The sequence below is a fragment of the Marmota marmota genome, unplaced genomic scaffold (assembly GCF_001458135.2).
Source record: "Marmota marmota marmota unplaced genomic scaffold, marMar, whole genome shotgun sequence".
Taxonomy (NCBI): Eukaryota; Metazoa; Chordata; class Mammalia; order Rodentia; family Sciuridae; genus Marmota; species Marmota marmota.
This window is the reverse complement of record NW_026000026.1, coordinates 74,056,965-74,071,799: the sequence shown is the minus strand read 5'-3', so window position 1 is coordinate 74,071,799 and position 14,835 is coordinate 74,056,965. Positions and strand designations below refer to the sequence as shown.

General features: G+C 44.0%; 1 protein-coding gene across 8 annotated transcripts in view; it reads right to left on the bottom strand.

Moving 5' to 3' along the window:
• The window catches only part of Arhgap26 (Rho GTPase activating protein 26), a 411,269-nt gene that overhangs the window by 290,424 nt on the left and 106,010 nt on the right, over positions 1–14,835 (bottom strand). For all 8 annotated transcript variants that reach the window (XM_048811731.1, XM_048811728.1, XM_048811733.1 and 5 more), the window contains exons 4-6: positions 12,978–13,049; positions 7,340–7,441; positions 670–780 (exon numbers count right to left, since the gene is read on the bottom strand). In XM_048811731.1, the coding sequence (XP_048667688.1) occupies positions 670–780; positions 7,340–7,441; positions 12,978–13,049 (285 nt within the window). The remainder of the gene's footprint in view (positions 1–669; positions 781–7,339; positions 7,442–12,977; positions 13,050–14,835) is intronic.

The window sequence follows — 14,835 nt, the reverse complement described above, 5'->3', positions numbered from 1 at the left end:
TCTCTCTCTCTCTCTCTCTCTCTCTCTCTCTCTCTCTCTCTCTCTCCCTCTCCCTCTCCCTCTCCCTCCCTCTCCCCCCTCCCTAGTGCAATGTCTTGAACCACTTTCCTCCACCACACTCTTTCACCTTGATGTCCTGCCTTACCGCAGGCTCTGAGGAATGGAGCCATCCATCTATAGACTGAGACCTTTGAAATCATGAGTGCCAAATAAACTTTTCCTCCTCTAATAAAACTGTTTGTGTCAGGTCTTTCGGTCACAGCAGTGAAAAAGCTGACTAAAGTTACTATTGCATTTGGATTATTTGATGGAGAGAGGATGGGTGGCAGAAAAGAGGAAAGCTAAGTCATGATCATTATTTCACAGCAAGATGAGAACGCCTCCCCTCTGAGAAACCACCTGGGGCTTCTTTCACCAGAAGACCAAACAGCACAGGGCCAGGTGGCTACAGGAAGGAACTCTGCCAAGTGCTCTATCACCATCACTGAGGTGCACAGGGACAGCTGCAGGAGACACCAGGGTAGCTGAACTGAGAAAGTGATGTCTTAGCCAAAGGCACAGCCCAGAACTGGTCAGCAACACAGAGCGTTCTGCAACCCACCAGGCAGCTGGAAAGAAAGGTGGGAATGAAAGTCTGGGTACACCCCCAAGCCCTGAATGTCTACTTACAGGCTCCACAAACTCAAACATCTTTCTCTCTTGGACTTCCTGCACCTTGAAGACATACTCCAGGGATACTTCGTAGAAATGCTGCCGGACCAGGTCCACTTGGCTGTCGGCCTACAAACAAGATGGAATGTAAGAGAGAAATTGAGTCACTAACCAAGGACAACAACGAGCAAGCAGAAAAAAATCTCTAGATTTTTAAAACAAATCAAATAACATGACACCGAAATAAGAATAACAACAATGGTTAACAGAACACTAACTTTGTGCCGGGCACCAGATCCATGCTTGTACATACACTAGTTAACCATCACTAATTTTAATTATATAATCCTTATTAAATTTCTATAAAGATATATTATCTTTATCTCTAATTTGCAGGAGGAAAATCAAGTCCAGTGAAGGTCGCAGAGCTGGGACTCCTGTCCTGGTGCATCTGCCCCCAAGAACTTCAATCACTGTCCGGCCACAATGCTCTACCACCTCCTTGGACCAGAGGGGAACCTGGGCTCCAGAGCAGGCAGGTTTTTAGAGTGAAAAAGAAAATCTGTAGGGCCATCCTCACCCTGTCCCTCCTCATGAACAAAACAAGCTGTTAGAGGAAAGGGAACCCCAGACAGGGCATTCATTTTTAAATGTGTCCCAAATACTGTGACAAAAAAACTGTCACTTTACCTCAAGGAGAGTAATGGCATTGCTCCCCCTGGCTCTCACTTCTCCCTCTGTGCAGGAGATGTCCGGGACAGGCCCATGGGTGGGTGCAATTAAATCACAGATCTGGGCTCCAGACAGGGAGAAAACCAGTCTAGACGGAGTGGCAGAACACTATGCCAAAGGATACCCAACCTTCACCCTCAGCCACAACACTTTATGGGAAGCAGATTTCAATGATGAAACACTATACAAATGAACATACGTACTAGTAGGAGACAAAACACTATTTTCCTTAGAAACAAGTCAGGAACAATTCTATAATGTACTGTACTAAGATAAACAAAGCTCCCCAAAGAACATTTCTACTTGTTCCTTTGTCAAGATTCCTGCAGAAGAAATTTGGGACAAACCCTTACTTCTATTATTCCAAATATGGTGCTACACTAACACCTTAAGAACTTAGCAATTCATTCCTTCACTCAACTATCTCAAGCAAAAAGAAACTTTCTTCATGGAGCTTACAATATAGTGAAGAAAAAAGCAGAACACAAACTCAGTCAAATGATCATGTAAATAAAGAGAAAATCAAAAGCTCTAGTAAAATACAAGACACTTGATTTTTTATTATTTATTTATTTGTTTGTTTGTTTGTTTGTTTTGGTACTAGGGATTGAACTCAGGAACACTCAACCACTAAGCCACATCCCCAGCCCTTTTTTATATTTTTTTATTTAGAGACAGGGTCTCACTGAGTAGCTTAGCGCCTCACAGTTGCTGAGGCTAGCTTTGAACTTGCAATCCTCCTGCATCAGCCTCTGAGCCACTGGGATTACAGGCATGTACCATCACGCCCGGCTATGACACCATGATTCAAGTCTTGTACTACCAAGCTCCTCCTACAGGGTAACCCACATGCTAATACACAGAGGCTGGTCTGCTGAGCAACTGCTGAATAAAACTGAAGGGCCAAGATAGGGGGCGCTGTGCAAGCCTCCAATGAGGGGAAGGAGGAAGGAGGTCTTTATCTGGAAGCAAGATTTCAGAAGGCCCCATACCCTGCCTCCCCTAGGTGTGGCTGCTTAGGTGACTGGGCTGACACCATCTACCTGGGCTCCTCCAGCCACGCCCAATATGTTCCCTCTAAGTTTAATGTTCTTGGAGATTTAAATAAATAACATTAAGTAAATCCAACACATCTACACTGAAGGATTCATCTTCTTCCTCGACCTTCCCATACAGGCCTCACATTCTCCCTGGGCTTGCCAACTCAGACTGTAGGCTAGGGTAGGGGATGAGGGGCTTATTCTGAATATCTGCAAAGGGCCTATTGCAATTTAGGCAGGGACACAGAATCAACTCCAGTATCCCTCAGAGAGCTGATCTAGGTCAACATTCCAGTTCTAGAATTTTCCTGCTTACAGTCACTGATCCTACCTGGAAGATGGAGACAATAATGTCAGTCCTTGCCTCAGAGTGAAGCTGATTTGTAAGAGTAAATGGACCAAAGGATGTGAACAATGTGGAAAAACGGGAAAGTGTCCCGTGCAAGTTGGCTGTTAAAACCACCAGGAACCTCTGCGCACTGGTCTGCAATCCCTGCTCCCACCATGAACCAGCCACGCTGTCCCCAGGTCACTGCACTTTTCTCCTAACTGCTCTCCCCACCTGTGTTCTCTCACCTGCCTGGCCTCTGCCCAGCAGCCAGAACACATTTCTTGGAATCCCAATCAGAGGTCTCTCAGCCCCTTTGAGACCTTCCCCATGCTGCCCCATGGTGTGAAGACCCTGGGAGCTCTGCCCACTCCTCTGGCCTCCCCTCCACCCATCCTAACCCACCCTGACTGTGCCCCAGCCTTTGGATTCCTCCTGCCCTCTAATACCCCAAGCCCCCTTCCTGCCCACAACCTCATTTGGTGTTTCTTCTGCCTGAAAACCTCTTCCCCCTCCTTCTTCACAGTAAGGAATATTTTTTACGTTATGACCCAATAAACACACATTTTAATTTAAATATAATGCATATTTTTCATTCTGTCTGACTCAACTCTATTTTATGACCCTGTGATTCCGATTCCTATTGCACACCCACAGCTTGAAGATGACTGCCCCAGCTTTTACACAGCTCGCTCCCTCTCAGCCCTCTGGGCTCAGTTCTGGGCTCATTAACCACAGTGTCCTGAAGAAGTCCCTAGCTTACCTCCAATTTATTTTCTTATCACTGTGTGAAATTCTTATTTAATCCTTCTTTTCTTGTGTGTTGATTACTCTACAACAAAGTCCCTGAGAACAAATACCTTATCTAATTTTTCCCCTTTTCTATCCCAGAGCCCAGAACAGTGCCTGGCCCAGGGTAAGTGTTCAAAAGATGCCCACAGAATGATGGACTCAATCTCCATGTGGCGGTCAGTAGCACTGAAGCACATGGCTGCAGTGACACAGCACTAAGCAGAAATGCATACCTCAATGTATTTCCAAAGGAAAAGAAAGGAGAAATCCCAGGTGGGATGGCACAATTCTCTAGCCTTGCCTCTGCTTACTCTAGGGCATAGATTCTACCACAGCCTTAGACTCTACAGTGGAATCAGAAGCCAGGATTCCAACTCACTCAGCAGAGCACAACTATATAGTTTGAGTGTGTCCCCCAGAGTTGGTGTGCTTGGAGCTTGATCCTCAGTGTGACAGTGTTGGGAGGTGTTGTGGTACATTTAGGATTCTCTGGGGCACTGCTTTGGGGAGGTATTAAGTCATTTTCATGGAACCCTACTAGTTCTCAAAAAAAGATGTCATGAGAGAATAACACTGGCCCCTCCCTGCTCTCTCTAGCCTGCATATGCTATCCCGGCTCACACATGGTCTGCCATTATGATACCATTACCCTAATGTGATGAAAAAGGCTGGTGGTAAGGGAGAGAGATGTCATCAGAACTGATGCTGTGCTGTTTGAACTTCCAAAAGTGTAGCTAAATGAATCTCTTTTCTTTATAAAGTACTCACACTCAGGTATTTTGTTACAGAAAGCTGACCATCACTCAAGACAGTTTCACTGTTACTTAAACTATAAATCTTCCAGCTTGACTAGACCCATCAAAAATTCTGTGCTTTATGAAAAAGAGACATTTTCCAAGACTATAAGTTCCACGAAAGCAAATACTTCATTTCACTTCCCACAAAACACCCACAGCCTGCACAGACTTTCACAGAAGTGTCCAATGAATACTAGTAGAATGAACACATACTGGTTTTGATGTAAATTTCTTAGCTGTTAAAGAATATATTGATGTTTTTAAAATCATCCACTAGATGGCAGTGTTGTTCCACATAGGTGCCCTGTGATTTCTATTTTTCATGGATTTAGGAATGAGCTCAAACTAAATCAGAGCCCTGCAATCAAGGATAATCAAAAGTATAAGATTTCATCAAAGATGTACCAGGTATTTAATGATGTCCCTAAAAGTTGATTTTTAATAAATGTAAAGGAAATCATCCCTAAATAGCTGGAACACCTTAAGCAAATCACTGGACCTCTACAAGGAGCTCAGATCCTTCAAGGAGGATTGTACTGGATGATCACCCAGGTGCCTCCCTCTCTCTGGTTCTGTTTTCATGACAATGGTTCTGAATAAGAATGACTGGCAAGGTTCAGAGCCTCAAGACCCTTCCTGAGACAAGAGCAAACTGGGTCAGTAGAGCTCCCACCCAGGTGTCAGCATGAACTAGCTATTTGGCAGGCAATTTACCTGCGCCAAGCCTCAGTTTTCACATCTGTAAAGTAAGTTGATACATCTATTCCTCATAGGGTGGTTGTTAGGATTCAAGAAGATTCCATATGAAGTTCCTAGGGCATAAAATATGCATTCAATAATGTCTGCTGCTACTGTGGGTGGTGGTGACAGTAGTTTGTTGCTGTGGCTGTTAGGATTTTTATTGCATATGTATTCAGTCCAGGTATAACTAAAAAGCAATGCTTCAGAGCTGACCTGAGCAGACAAGGACTTACAAGAAAGACCTGGAGCCCAATCCTTTCCTTCAAAATACTCAGAAAGCATGAATGGGCAAAAGGCAGAAACACAAAGGACGATAACAAAAGGACATAAGGAAAAATGTGCACTGAAGTATAAAAGTGGCACAGTTAGGAACCGTGTCATCCACTGTGGGTACAGGGGGTAGAGAGAAGCAGGGCAGTCAGAGCGATAATATGTTACCTTTGTGCAGCACCTACAGTTTGACTTCTCATTCATTAAGTAGTCAGAATGGGTATTGTGTGAGTGTTTTACAAATAAAGGAACTAAAGCTTAGAGTGTCTTAAGTAATTTGTCCCAGGTCACACAGTGAATGCATGTCCAGTGTTCTGGTCCCTACACTGTGACAACTCAGAGAAATATTGCATTGAAATGGACCTTAAAAAAAAAATGTTGGATTCATCCCAGGCCAAGACAATAATATCACACCAACAGGACAACAGGAACACCACACCAAAAGGACAGCTGCGCCCAACACTGCAGGTGCCAGAGTGTCCAGACATCTGCTCAGCTCTCAGTGCCTGCATGAACAGTTCATGGTCATCCTAAACATAATGTGAAACCATGTAGATATGGCAGAGCTGGACAGAGCTGGTCATTGTCAACTACAGCCACAAAGCCTTTCCTGAACATAAATCAGTTTCCAAACCCTAAATGTCAACTAATGCTAGAAGAATGAAAACTAAAAAGTGAGGGTAGCAGAGCTAAATGGCATTTATTAGTAACAATCCACATGTCCTTGGCCATCTTCTAGTGACTCCATTTTGAACTGGAGTTCTTATTATCAAAGAACTGGTTGGTCGAGTAGTATTAATGCTTTTGCAGAAATGGGGATTGAACCCCAGGGCCTTGACCACGGTAGGCAAGCACTCTCCCACTGAGCTACACCTCCAGCCCTACAAAATTGGTTTAAAACCCATTTCAAAGCAAAGAATCCTGAGAACACCATACTGCTATCTAAAGATGTGTAAGAAACCCTGATTAGGAGGAGACTGGACTCAACCACCTCCTAAGTTACCTTCAGCTCTCAACATCTGACCCTACCATCTTCATATGACTTTAACCTGGCACAAGTACTGGCTCGGTCTCTGCTCTAAATGAGGACCGAAAGTCAAAGCTTTACTTTTTCAGTCACATGAGGAGAAAGGTCAGGCAAACTATTAGGATTTAGGTGACATTTGTGAAGCCAAATTTTGAGTTCCACTAGGAAACTGCCCTGTCTTCTAGAAACATAAATTCACTCACCCTGCAAATCGTCACAAACTAAGTGGTGACAGCACGGTGACAGCAAAGCTGCCTTTTCTTTTCGGGTAACCTACTTTTAAAAAGACCCCATGCAAATCTAGAAGAACCAGGAGCAGATCAAAGACTATTTTCTCAAAACAAGTTTACCACAGCTCAAAATCTATGTATGACAACATGATAACTGTTAAAACAAAAAAAGAAAGGAAAAGACTAAAGTCAAGTACTAGATTGAAATAATTTTAAAAATCAATATTAAAGGGCTGGGGATATGGTGCAGTGGTAGCGTGTTCGCCTGGCATGCATGAGACCTTGGGTCCAATACAGAGTGCGTGTGTGTGTGTGTGTGTGTGTGTGTGTATTAAGGAAGAATGTCCCAAGTGTTTCAAATGCCAACATTGTGAATCAGTGATACGAGGCAGCAGGTCAAGAAGGAAGGCTGCATTAAGGCTAACGATGAGAGGAACAGGAAGGTCTCAGCTTGAAATGAAGAGGTGCAATCTAGCTTTGAGGGTGCCCACCCAGGAGGTGGTGGCCTTGGGTGGTAGTATGTTCCTCAGCCACAGCTGGATGCTGAGCCACAAGTGTGGGTGGGATAGGGAGTTACAAAGGTAAAGCAGTAGATGAGGACTTGGGTTTAAGCTTCTGGTTTCCAAGGTCTCTTCCAACCCTAAGATTTTCTGGCAAAGAGCAAACAGCACATATCCACAGTAACATGTAAAAATCTAACATTCTGTTCTGGTATTCATCACACTTCTTACCTCTTGTAGCTGAGATTCTTTCTTTTTAGATGACAAATTCAAGTGTTTTTCTAAGATGCCACAATACTTCTCTGTCTCTTTGTCATACTTCTTTTTGGCTTCCTGGCAAAAATGAGAGAGAAAAAGAAAAAGTTACCATTGCAGGAGTAAAGCAGCTCAGTCTCTCCAGGCTGCCTGCTGCTCTCACAGCCTTGTCATCCCAGCACAGATCAGGAGACAACTCCACATGGCCCCTATCCTTAAAAACACCCATTAGGCCACTCCGCTGCAGCCCCACAGGCTTGAGCATCTATGACAGAGTCACCAGCACAGTCCCAGAAACATGGTCAATGCCAGCATTCAGTAATGGCAGAGCCAGAATTCCACCTTCTAAGAACTTTAATTGGGGGGGCTTGGCAGGAGTAGGTAGGAAGTTCAGCGTCTGCTTAGCATGCACAAGGCCCTGAGCTCCTGTCCCAGTACCAGGGGTGGGGACGAGGGGAACATCTTCAATTGAAGACCAAATTTCTATTCTCTAATTCACACATTCAAAGCCAGAGACAATGGGAGGTCATCCATGAAGATAATGTAGGGAAGGGAGACCTGCCTCCATCCTAAGTACGACTAGTCTAGACTAAGGCTAAATGGAACGTTAATACTCTTTACTACAGGGACTGAGCTACCCTGTGATCCCAGATCACCACAAACAGGTCTCTATGCCAAGAAAGAACCCAAAACAAAGATGGATTCTTCACAACTGTGTGACTGAGGACAGCAAAACAAAAACAAGAGGCAGAGGCACAGTCACTGCCCAAGGATAGGGTTGGTGATAATTAAGTGCTTGGTGTATCATGATATCAGGAAAAGTTCAGAAGCATGATACAAACTGGGGGCATCCCATGCAGGTACCTACCTACCTGTGGACGAGGATAAAAGGCTATACACTTAATGAAACCACAAGTTAAGGAAATGGAATAATAGGATTTTTTTTCCCTCCTTTTGGGAAATTCTGATGAGACTAAGTTACTGCCTTCAAAACGAAAAATAATTATAGTAATCTACATATTAATCCCTGTTCCCACAGCAAGGCCTTGAGTCACTGAGATTCTATTCTTATCCCCCATTTTTACAGATAAGAAAAGTTAAGACCCAGAGAAGTAACTAGTAAAACTCACAGAGAGTGACAGAGCTGGGATTTGAACCCAGGAGAACATGCCTTCAAAGTCCACACTTTCTACCACCTTTGAGACGTGCTCAGGGTGGTCTCCTCTCAGTCCACAACCAGTGAGGTGGCAGGCAAGGGGGCTGGAGGGAAGCTGGTGCTGGTCCAGTACAGAGGCTCCAGTTCACCAAGTCCATCGCCCCTGTCTACAGGACCCGAGGGTTGCCCGTGGAGATACTGCTATATAACTCTAAGAGCCCGGTATTTTCTAGTCAGATAAGGAGGCTCGGAGACTCTTCATTCATCTAACAAATTTATGATGAGCAACCACTCTGTTTTAGGCCCTCCTTCAGGTACTGAAAATACAAGACAGAAGTGGCCCCTACCCTCATGGTTCTAGTAGAAAAAGAAACACAATTAACCAATAAACAAATGAGCAGCATAATTGCAAGTGCCACAAAAAAAATAAACAGAGTGTGGTCACAGTGATCCTTTAGATAGGGTGCTCAGGAAAGCCTCACTGGGGAGGGAAGATGTGAGCTAAGTCCTGCTGAACACAGGAAGGGACAGAGTAGAGGTTTTAGAGCAAGAGTAAGTGCAAAGGCCCCAGAATACTAAGCAAAGAAGTGATCATCCAAAGCCCTGACAAGCTCCTGCATTTATCTGGTTGACGCAAGATATTAAGCCACACAGAGTGACATGCACCCATTTCTACAAATCTGACTTTTGCTTTAACAACCACTCACATATAAGAACTATGAAGCATACAGAAGCAAATGAAGACAAAGCCTGAGGACACAGAGCTCCTTCATATTTGAGGAGGGTACAGGCAAGCAACTCTTCTCCTCTAGAGAAACCAGGATCTTCAAGCTGGGCTCCAACTCCAATTGCTGCTCACGTATATCCCCTCCCACTAGCCTTGTCAGCAACCCTAAAAAGAACCCAAGGGCCAGAACAGTTCAGCTGGCCAGAGGTGAGAAAAGGCCAGGGAACATGAGTCACTGGCATTCTGTGACTTTCTGGCCACTCAAGCTTCCACATTCCATGTTCAAGAGGACAGCCAAAGTTAGAGCAAAGGATAACAAGAAAGGAAAGAAAAAGAGAGATGGAAGCAGTTTCTGTTCTGAGAAAACAGCAAGAGACCTCTACAGGAATAACTCTGAGACCTAGGTAATGGTCTTAGAGGGGAGGGTGTTATTACTCAGGAACTCAGGACACAAAATGGTTTTCACCCTCCAGAGAGGACAGAGCCAGGGTCCTGGCATTTACTTCCAACTCTGTAGGGACTGACTCTAAACAAATCACTCAATTATCTCATTCATTGATAATTAATAATTGTTCAGGTTTTGTCTTGTTCAAACACTATTTAACAAAATAAGGAGAAGAACACACCCTCCTCATAGGATTGTTAGGTAATCTCATTTAATAATGAGACAAACCACATACAGGAAAGGACCTGGTGTATGAGAAGCATGCAATGAATTTCAATGACAGCGATGAGCTTGTTGTCTGTACCTATCTCCTTCCCATCGAGAACACCACTTGCCTTGCATGTCCCATTGTTCCACAAAGACAATCCTTCTGAGCACCTATCATAACCTGAAATGATTCGGTGTTTTGTTGGTGGTGGTGGTGATGGGTTTTTGTTGTTGTTGTTGTTGTTGTTGTTGTTTTTGTCTAACTCCTTTTTCTCCAGCCACACCACAAGCCCACAACAACATCTGCCTGTTATCCACCAAACATCAACGCATAGCAGCACAGGACCAGGCACAAAGCAGGGTCTCACAAATATCCTTAAGGAATGAACCCTGTCTGTCTAATTTAATGGCCAATGTCACATGACTAAATGACAGGCACTGTTCTCTTGTCCAATTATTACATGACAGATACCATTTTAAGCACTTTATATGAGTTCATTCATTTCTTCTTCATAATAACTATGAGGTAAGTTCTATTATTATCCCCATTTTACTGATTGGGAAGTACACATGAGGAGGTCCAGCAAGTCTCCCCCAAGTTCACATGCAAGTGGTAGAGATGAGATTTGGAATCATGCAGCTTAGCGCTAGCCTCACTCATTCCTCCCCATACACTGGGGATTGAACTCAGGGGTGCTCGACCACTAAGTCACATCCCCAGCCCTTTTTATTTTTTGAGACAGAGTCTTGCTAAGTTGCTAGGGCCTCACTAAGTTGCTGAAGCTGTCCTTGAACTTGAAATCCTCCTGTCTCAGCCTCCTAAATCACTGGGATTACAGGTGTGTGCCACCACATCTGGCACTAGACACCCTCTTAACCACTACTCTCTACCATTTATTCTACTCGCCTTATAGATTCCACACTCCAAATCTACCTCTGGAACAGGGAAAATTAACTTCTTAAACTTAGAAATAGCAACTTAGGACCATTGTTAAGAGAAGCTTCAGGGTCATGCCTACTCCTGAGCAGTCACACTAGCACAAGAATTCCCAGAATCCCCCACTTCCTGGCAGCCTTCACAATGAGTACTCTGCAACAGGTTGTTATAGCAACCAAAGCAGCACCCGAGAGGAGAGAAGGAGGGAAAAGTAATTTTAGCATCACTTGCAGGGTTCAGGAACCTCTCTTCTTGGCCACTGAAAAAATAGCTAAAGAATACTTGCTGGCTCTTAGGTATTATTGACAAGGCACCCGCCCCCAAGTGGATTTGTTGTTTATTTTTTTTTAATTTACATAGCACTATGATATAAATGCATGGGTGTGTGCAGTGATGGAGAAGATATGGGTCAGGGGGAGACAATGGAGAATGGTTGAGAAATCACCCAAATGCCACTCAAATAACTTGGATGACTGATGATTATTAATAATTTAATGAAGGAGAGAACACAGTATGATGCTGGGTTGAGTGACTATTTCATTTAAATTCTTTTATTCTTACAGCAGGTCCCCACGACTCCCCGCTCCTCTCATGAGGATCACTGATCTCAAATCCCAAGGGAGCCCACTCAGGCTTCTGCTTCTCCCTGGTGACAGTGGTAAACCCCCAAACAATGTGAGGCAAGAGGCCAGAGTGAAAGGCATCTGTGCCTAGAAGAAGTAACTCCTAGAAAGATGACTCAATATGCAGGTCCTCCTGCCTCTGCCTCAAAGCTCTCCCCTGAGACCTTGAGAAGCCAGCACTGTACATGCCATAGGAAAGCACAGGCCCCGAGGCCCCAAGAGTTCACTCACCAGCAAATTCTCAGCCCTCACGGACAGTCCAAAGTCCTGGACAAAATCTTAGTACAACCAGATTTCCTTCAAATTACCCATTCCTTAATCTTTCATACGAAACTAATGAATTTCCATTGCTTTGTTAATATAAAATGAAACTGGTACACACATGCCCTAAAACTAGAAGAAAATCTTTGCCATGGTCTCTCCTTCAATCCATGGCCACCCACGGCTCTGACAGACCCTGACTAAACATCTTTTTTCATAGAGATAGATCATATCTATTGCTACAAGGCAGGTGAGAGGGCTCTCACTCTACAACATTTCACTACTGTTTTCTCACCTACAATCACTTCTCAAGGACATTTCACAACTGAGTAAAATCCACTCCAAGGAAGAGGGTGGTGCAGCCCCAAACCTCCTGCAGGTGGCGTGAGGGACTGTGGCTGAACTGACCCAGTTCCAGAAAAAAAAAAAAAAAACGTGAAAAAGCCTTTTGCTTCCATTGATTCCAATCAAAACATCTTCCCTGCAGGTGGTCTCTAACACACTACTGAAGGTCAAAGCAGCTAGGATTTCCAGTGATTTATCACAGGCGGGAAGCCCCAGAGAATCCCCTCTTAAAAACGAACTGGTTTCCCTTTTCAGTCTTTCAGTAATATATGAAACTAGCTGAGTTTGGGCTACAGTTCCTCCAGGTCAGTGATAACCCACAGAGGCTGAAGCAGGCCTGCAAATGCACTTTTTGACCTACACAATGAGTAATACATATTTTCTTAAATTATTTTACAGAAGTTCTCTGGCTTTTCAGTTTCTCTTGAAATGTTTTAATATCTGGCAAAAAAAAAAAAAAAAAAGGACCCATGTCTACACACCACAAAAACTGGGCAAAAACTAAGTACCAGCCTCCTCCCCTGAAACAGATCCCTGAGCACAGGGTCTATAGTGTAACTCTGCTTAGGCCATGAGTCCTGGACTCCCTGATTAACACCATTCCACAAAAACAACTGTCCAAGCACAGTGCCATCTGAGAACACAGAGAAGGTGTAGTTTCTTCCTGTGGGTGGTTTATGAACTAGCACAAAACAATCAGGTAACGAGATACTGGAAGGGTTGCTGAGGTGGATGCTTATTCAGGGGCTTGCAAAAGATCAGATGAGCTGGGGTCTCAGCTTATCTGTCAAAGAAGATTTTCTGAAGGTGAGCTTATGTTTTCCCGGAGGCATTCTTAGATTTTTTAAAGAAGCTCCTGTGCTTTCCAGACTTTTACCCTAAAATCCAAGAACAACATTTGTAACATGCTCACCTTGGCAGCCCCGATTTGCTCCTTTCGAAACTTCTCCAAGGGAGTGATGAGCACCTCACTGGCATTCTCAATCTGGTGAAGAAAATCAGAGGGAGATGGGGGAGACAAAAGCAGTATCAGTAAAGAATTACGGATGTGATGGCAGCTCTGTCACAAAAGGTATTCCTATGTCTCGTGTAGAGTTAGAGTCCTATGTCTCGTGTAGAGTTAGACTAAGCAATACCATCTACATGTCACCATTTACAAAACTTGAACTGATGGCACAACAATACAAAAGCTAGTCACTGTTCAAAACGTGAGAGTCCTCCTGTGCATGATTAAAATTTGTTCTTTAAAAGGGAAAATGGAAATGCCTAAAAGTGTCAGCAACCTTCTGAAGGCAAAGGAGAATGGTGACAGTACAGTCTTAAGTTTCAAGCTTAGGTGACATCTTCTTATAGATGCCCGTGCATCAAAGTTACAGGTAAAGCAGATCAACAGTGAGTCCAGGTAAAAAAAGAAACAAAACGCCTTTGGACATCTGTTGTCACAAGAACCTTTCAGTCCTGATGCTCTGTCACCCCAGTACTGGAACCAGGATGTCTGCACCTCCTGACCACTGTCTACTTCTCAACACCATCTCCCAGGGCTCAGCCTCAGCCCTGCACTCCAGGCCACCACCACCCCAGTGCACCTCCAATGTGCCAATCTTAACCCACCTCTGGCCCTCTGCCCCTGGCTATTCCCTCAGATGTTCTGTCCCCAAACCCTTGCACAGATGACTCCTTACTGTAATATTAGGGTTTTAGCTTAAAGGTCATCTTTTTAAAAGGGAGGCCTTCCGTGACACCACTGTCACCCAAAGAAGCTATCTGCCATCCCACCACGTTTTCTTCAGAACACATATGCCAGGTGATGTTTTCTGGCTCAGCACTGTACATGTTCTCTCTCTCTCTCTCTCTCTCTCTCTCTCTCTCTCTCTCTCATACACACACACTCACACACATACCATCTTGTAAACACTCACTTGTCTACCACTCTCCTCAAAGCCCAGAGGAGTACTGAAACAAAGGAGCACTCAAACACTTTTGAATGACTAAATGAATGATGTGTTGACTAGCTGCCAACTGTGTGACCATGGGCAAAACATTTAACCTCTCTGGGCTCTAATTTCCTCATTTGCAAAATGAGTGGGTTGAACTGTTCCAGCTCTGAGACTCCATGGTCTTTTCTAAGGCAGTGCAATATTTTACAGTCTTTCCTTTTAAGTCACTCATTGCTCACTCTGTGTTCAACTAGTTATTTCAGGAATCTCTTTACAACAAAGTATTATTTTTTCTAAATCATATGCAAGTCCTTCACAATGAAAGCAACTCAAATGTGTGCCAGAAGCCTTAGATGGACACTGTAGAGAACTTCCCGGACACTATGAGGGAAGAGAAAAAGGCAGGTCTCCAAAATTTATTCCTATTTGCCTTTTTCTTGATTTTGAAAGCACTTATTTCAGCAGAATGCATTTTAACAATGGAGTGTTGCAACAGTATTGAACTTGTTTGATTTTTATTGTTATCTGGTGTTGCTTAATTGGTTGGCTTGATCAAATCTTTTCCACAAGTCAACTGTGAGTCCCTGAAGATTATAATGGTATGCCAAGCCCCTGGGTCAGTGATTCTCAACCTTAGCTGCATGTTAGAGCTACCAACTAAGAATCTCTAGATCAAATCCCAGACATCAGTATTTCGTAAGCTCCAAGTTATTCCAATGGGCATGGTCACTGAGGATCTGGTCCTATGCAGCTTATTCTATGAAGGCACTCAACTGCTCATGTGGGAAGCAAGACACCCAAGTCTTGGTCCCCATCCTACTCCTACCTGCGATC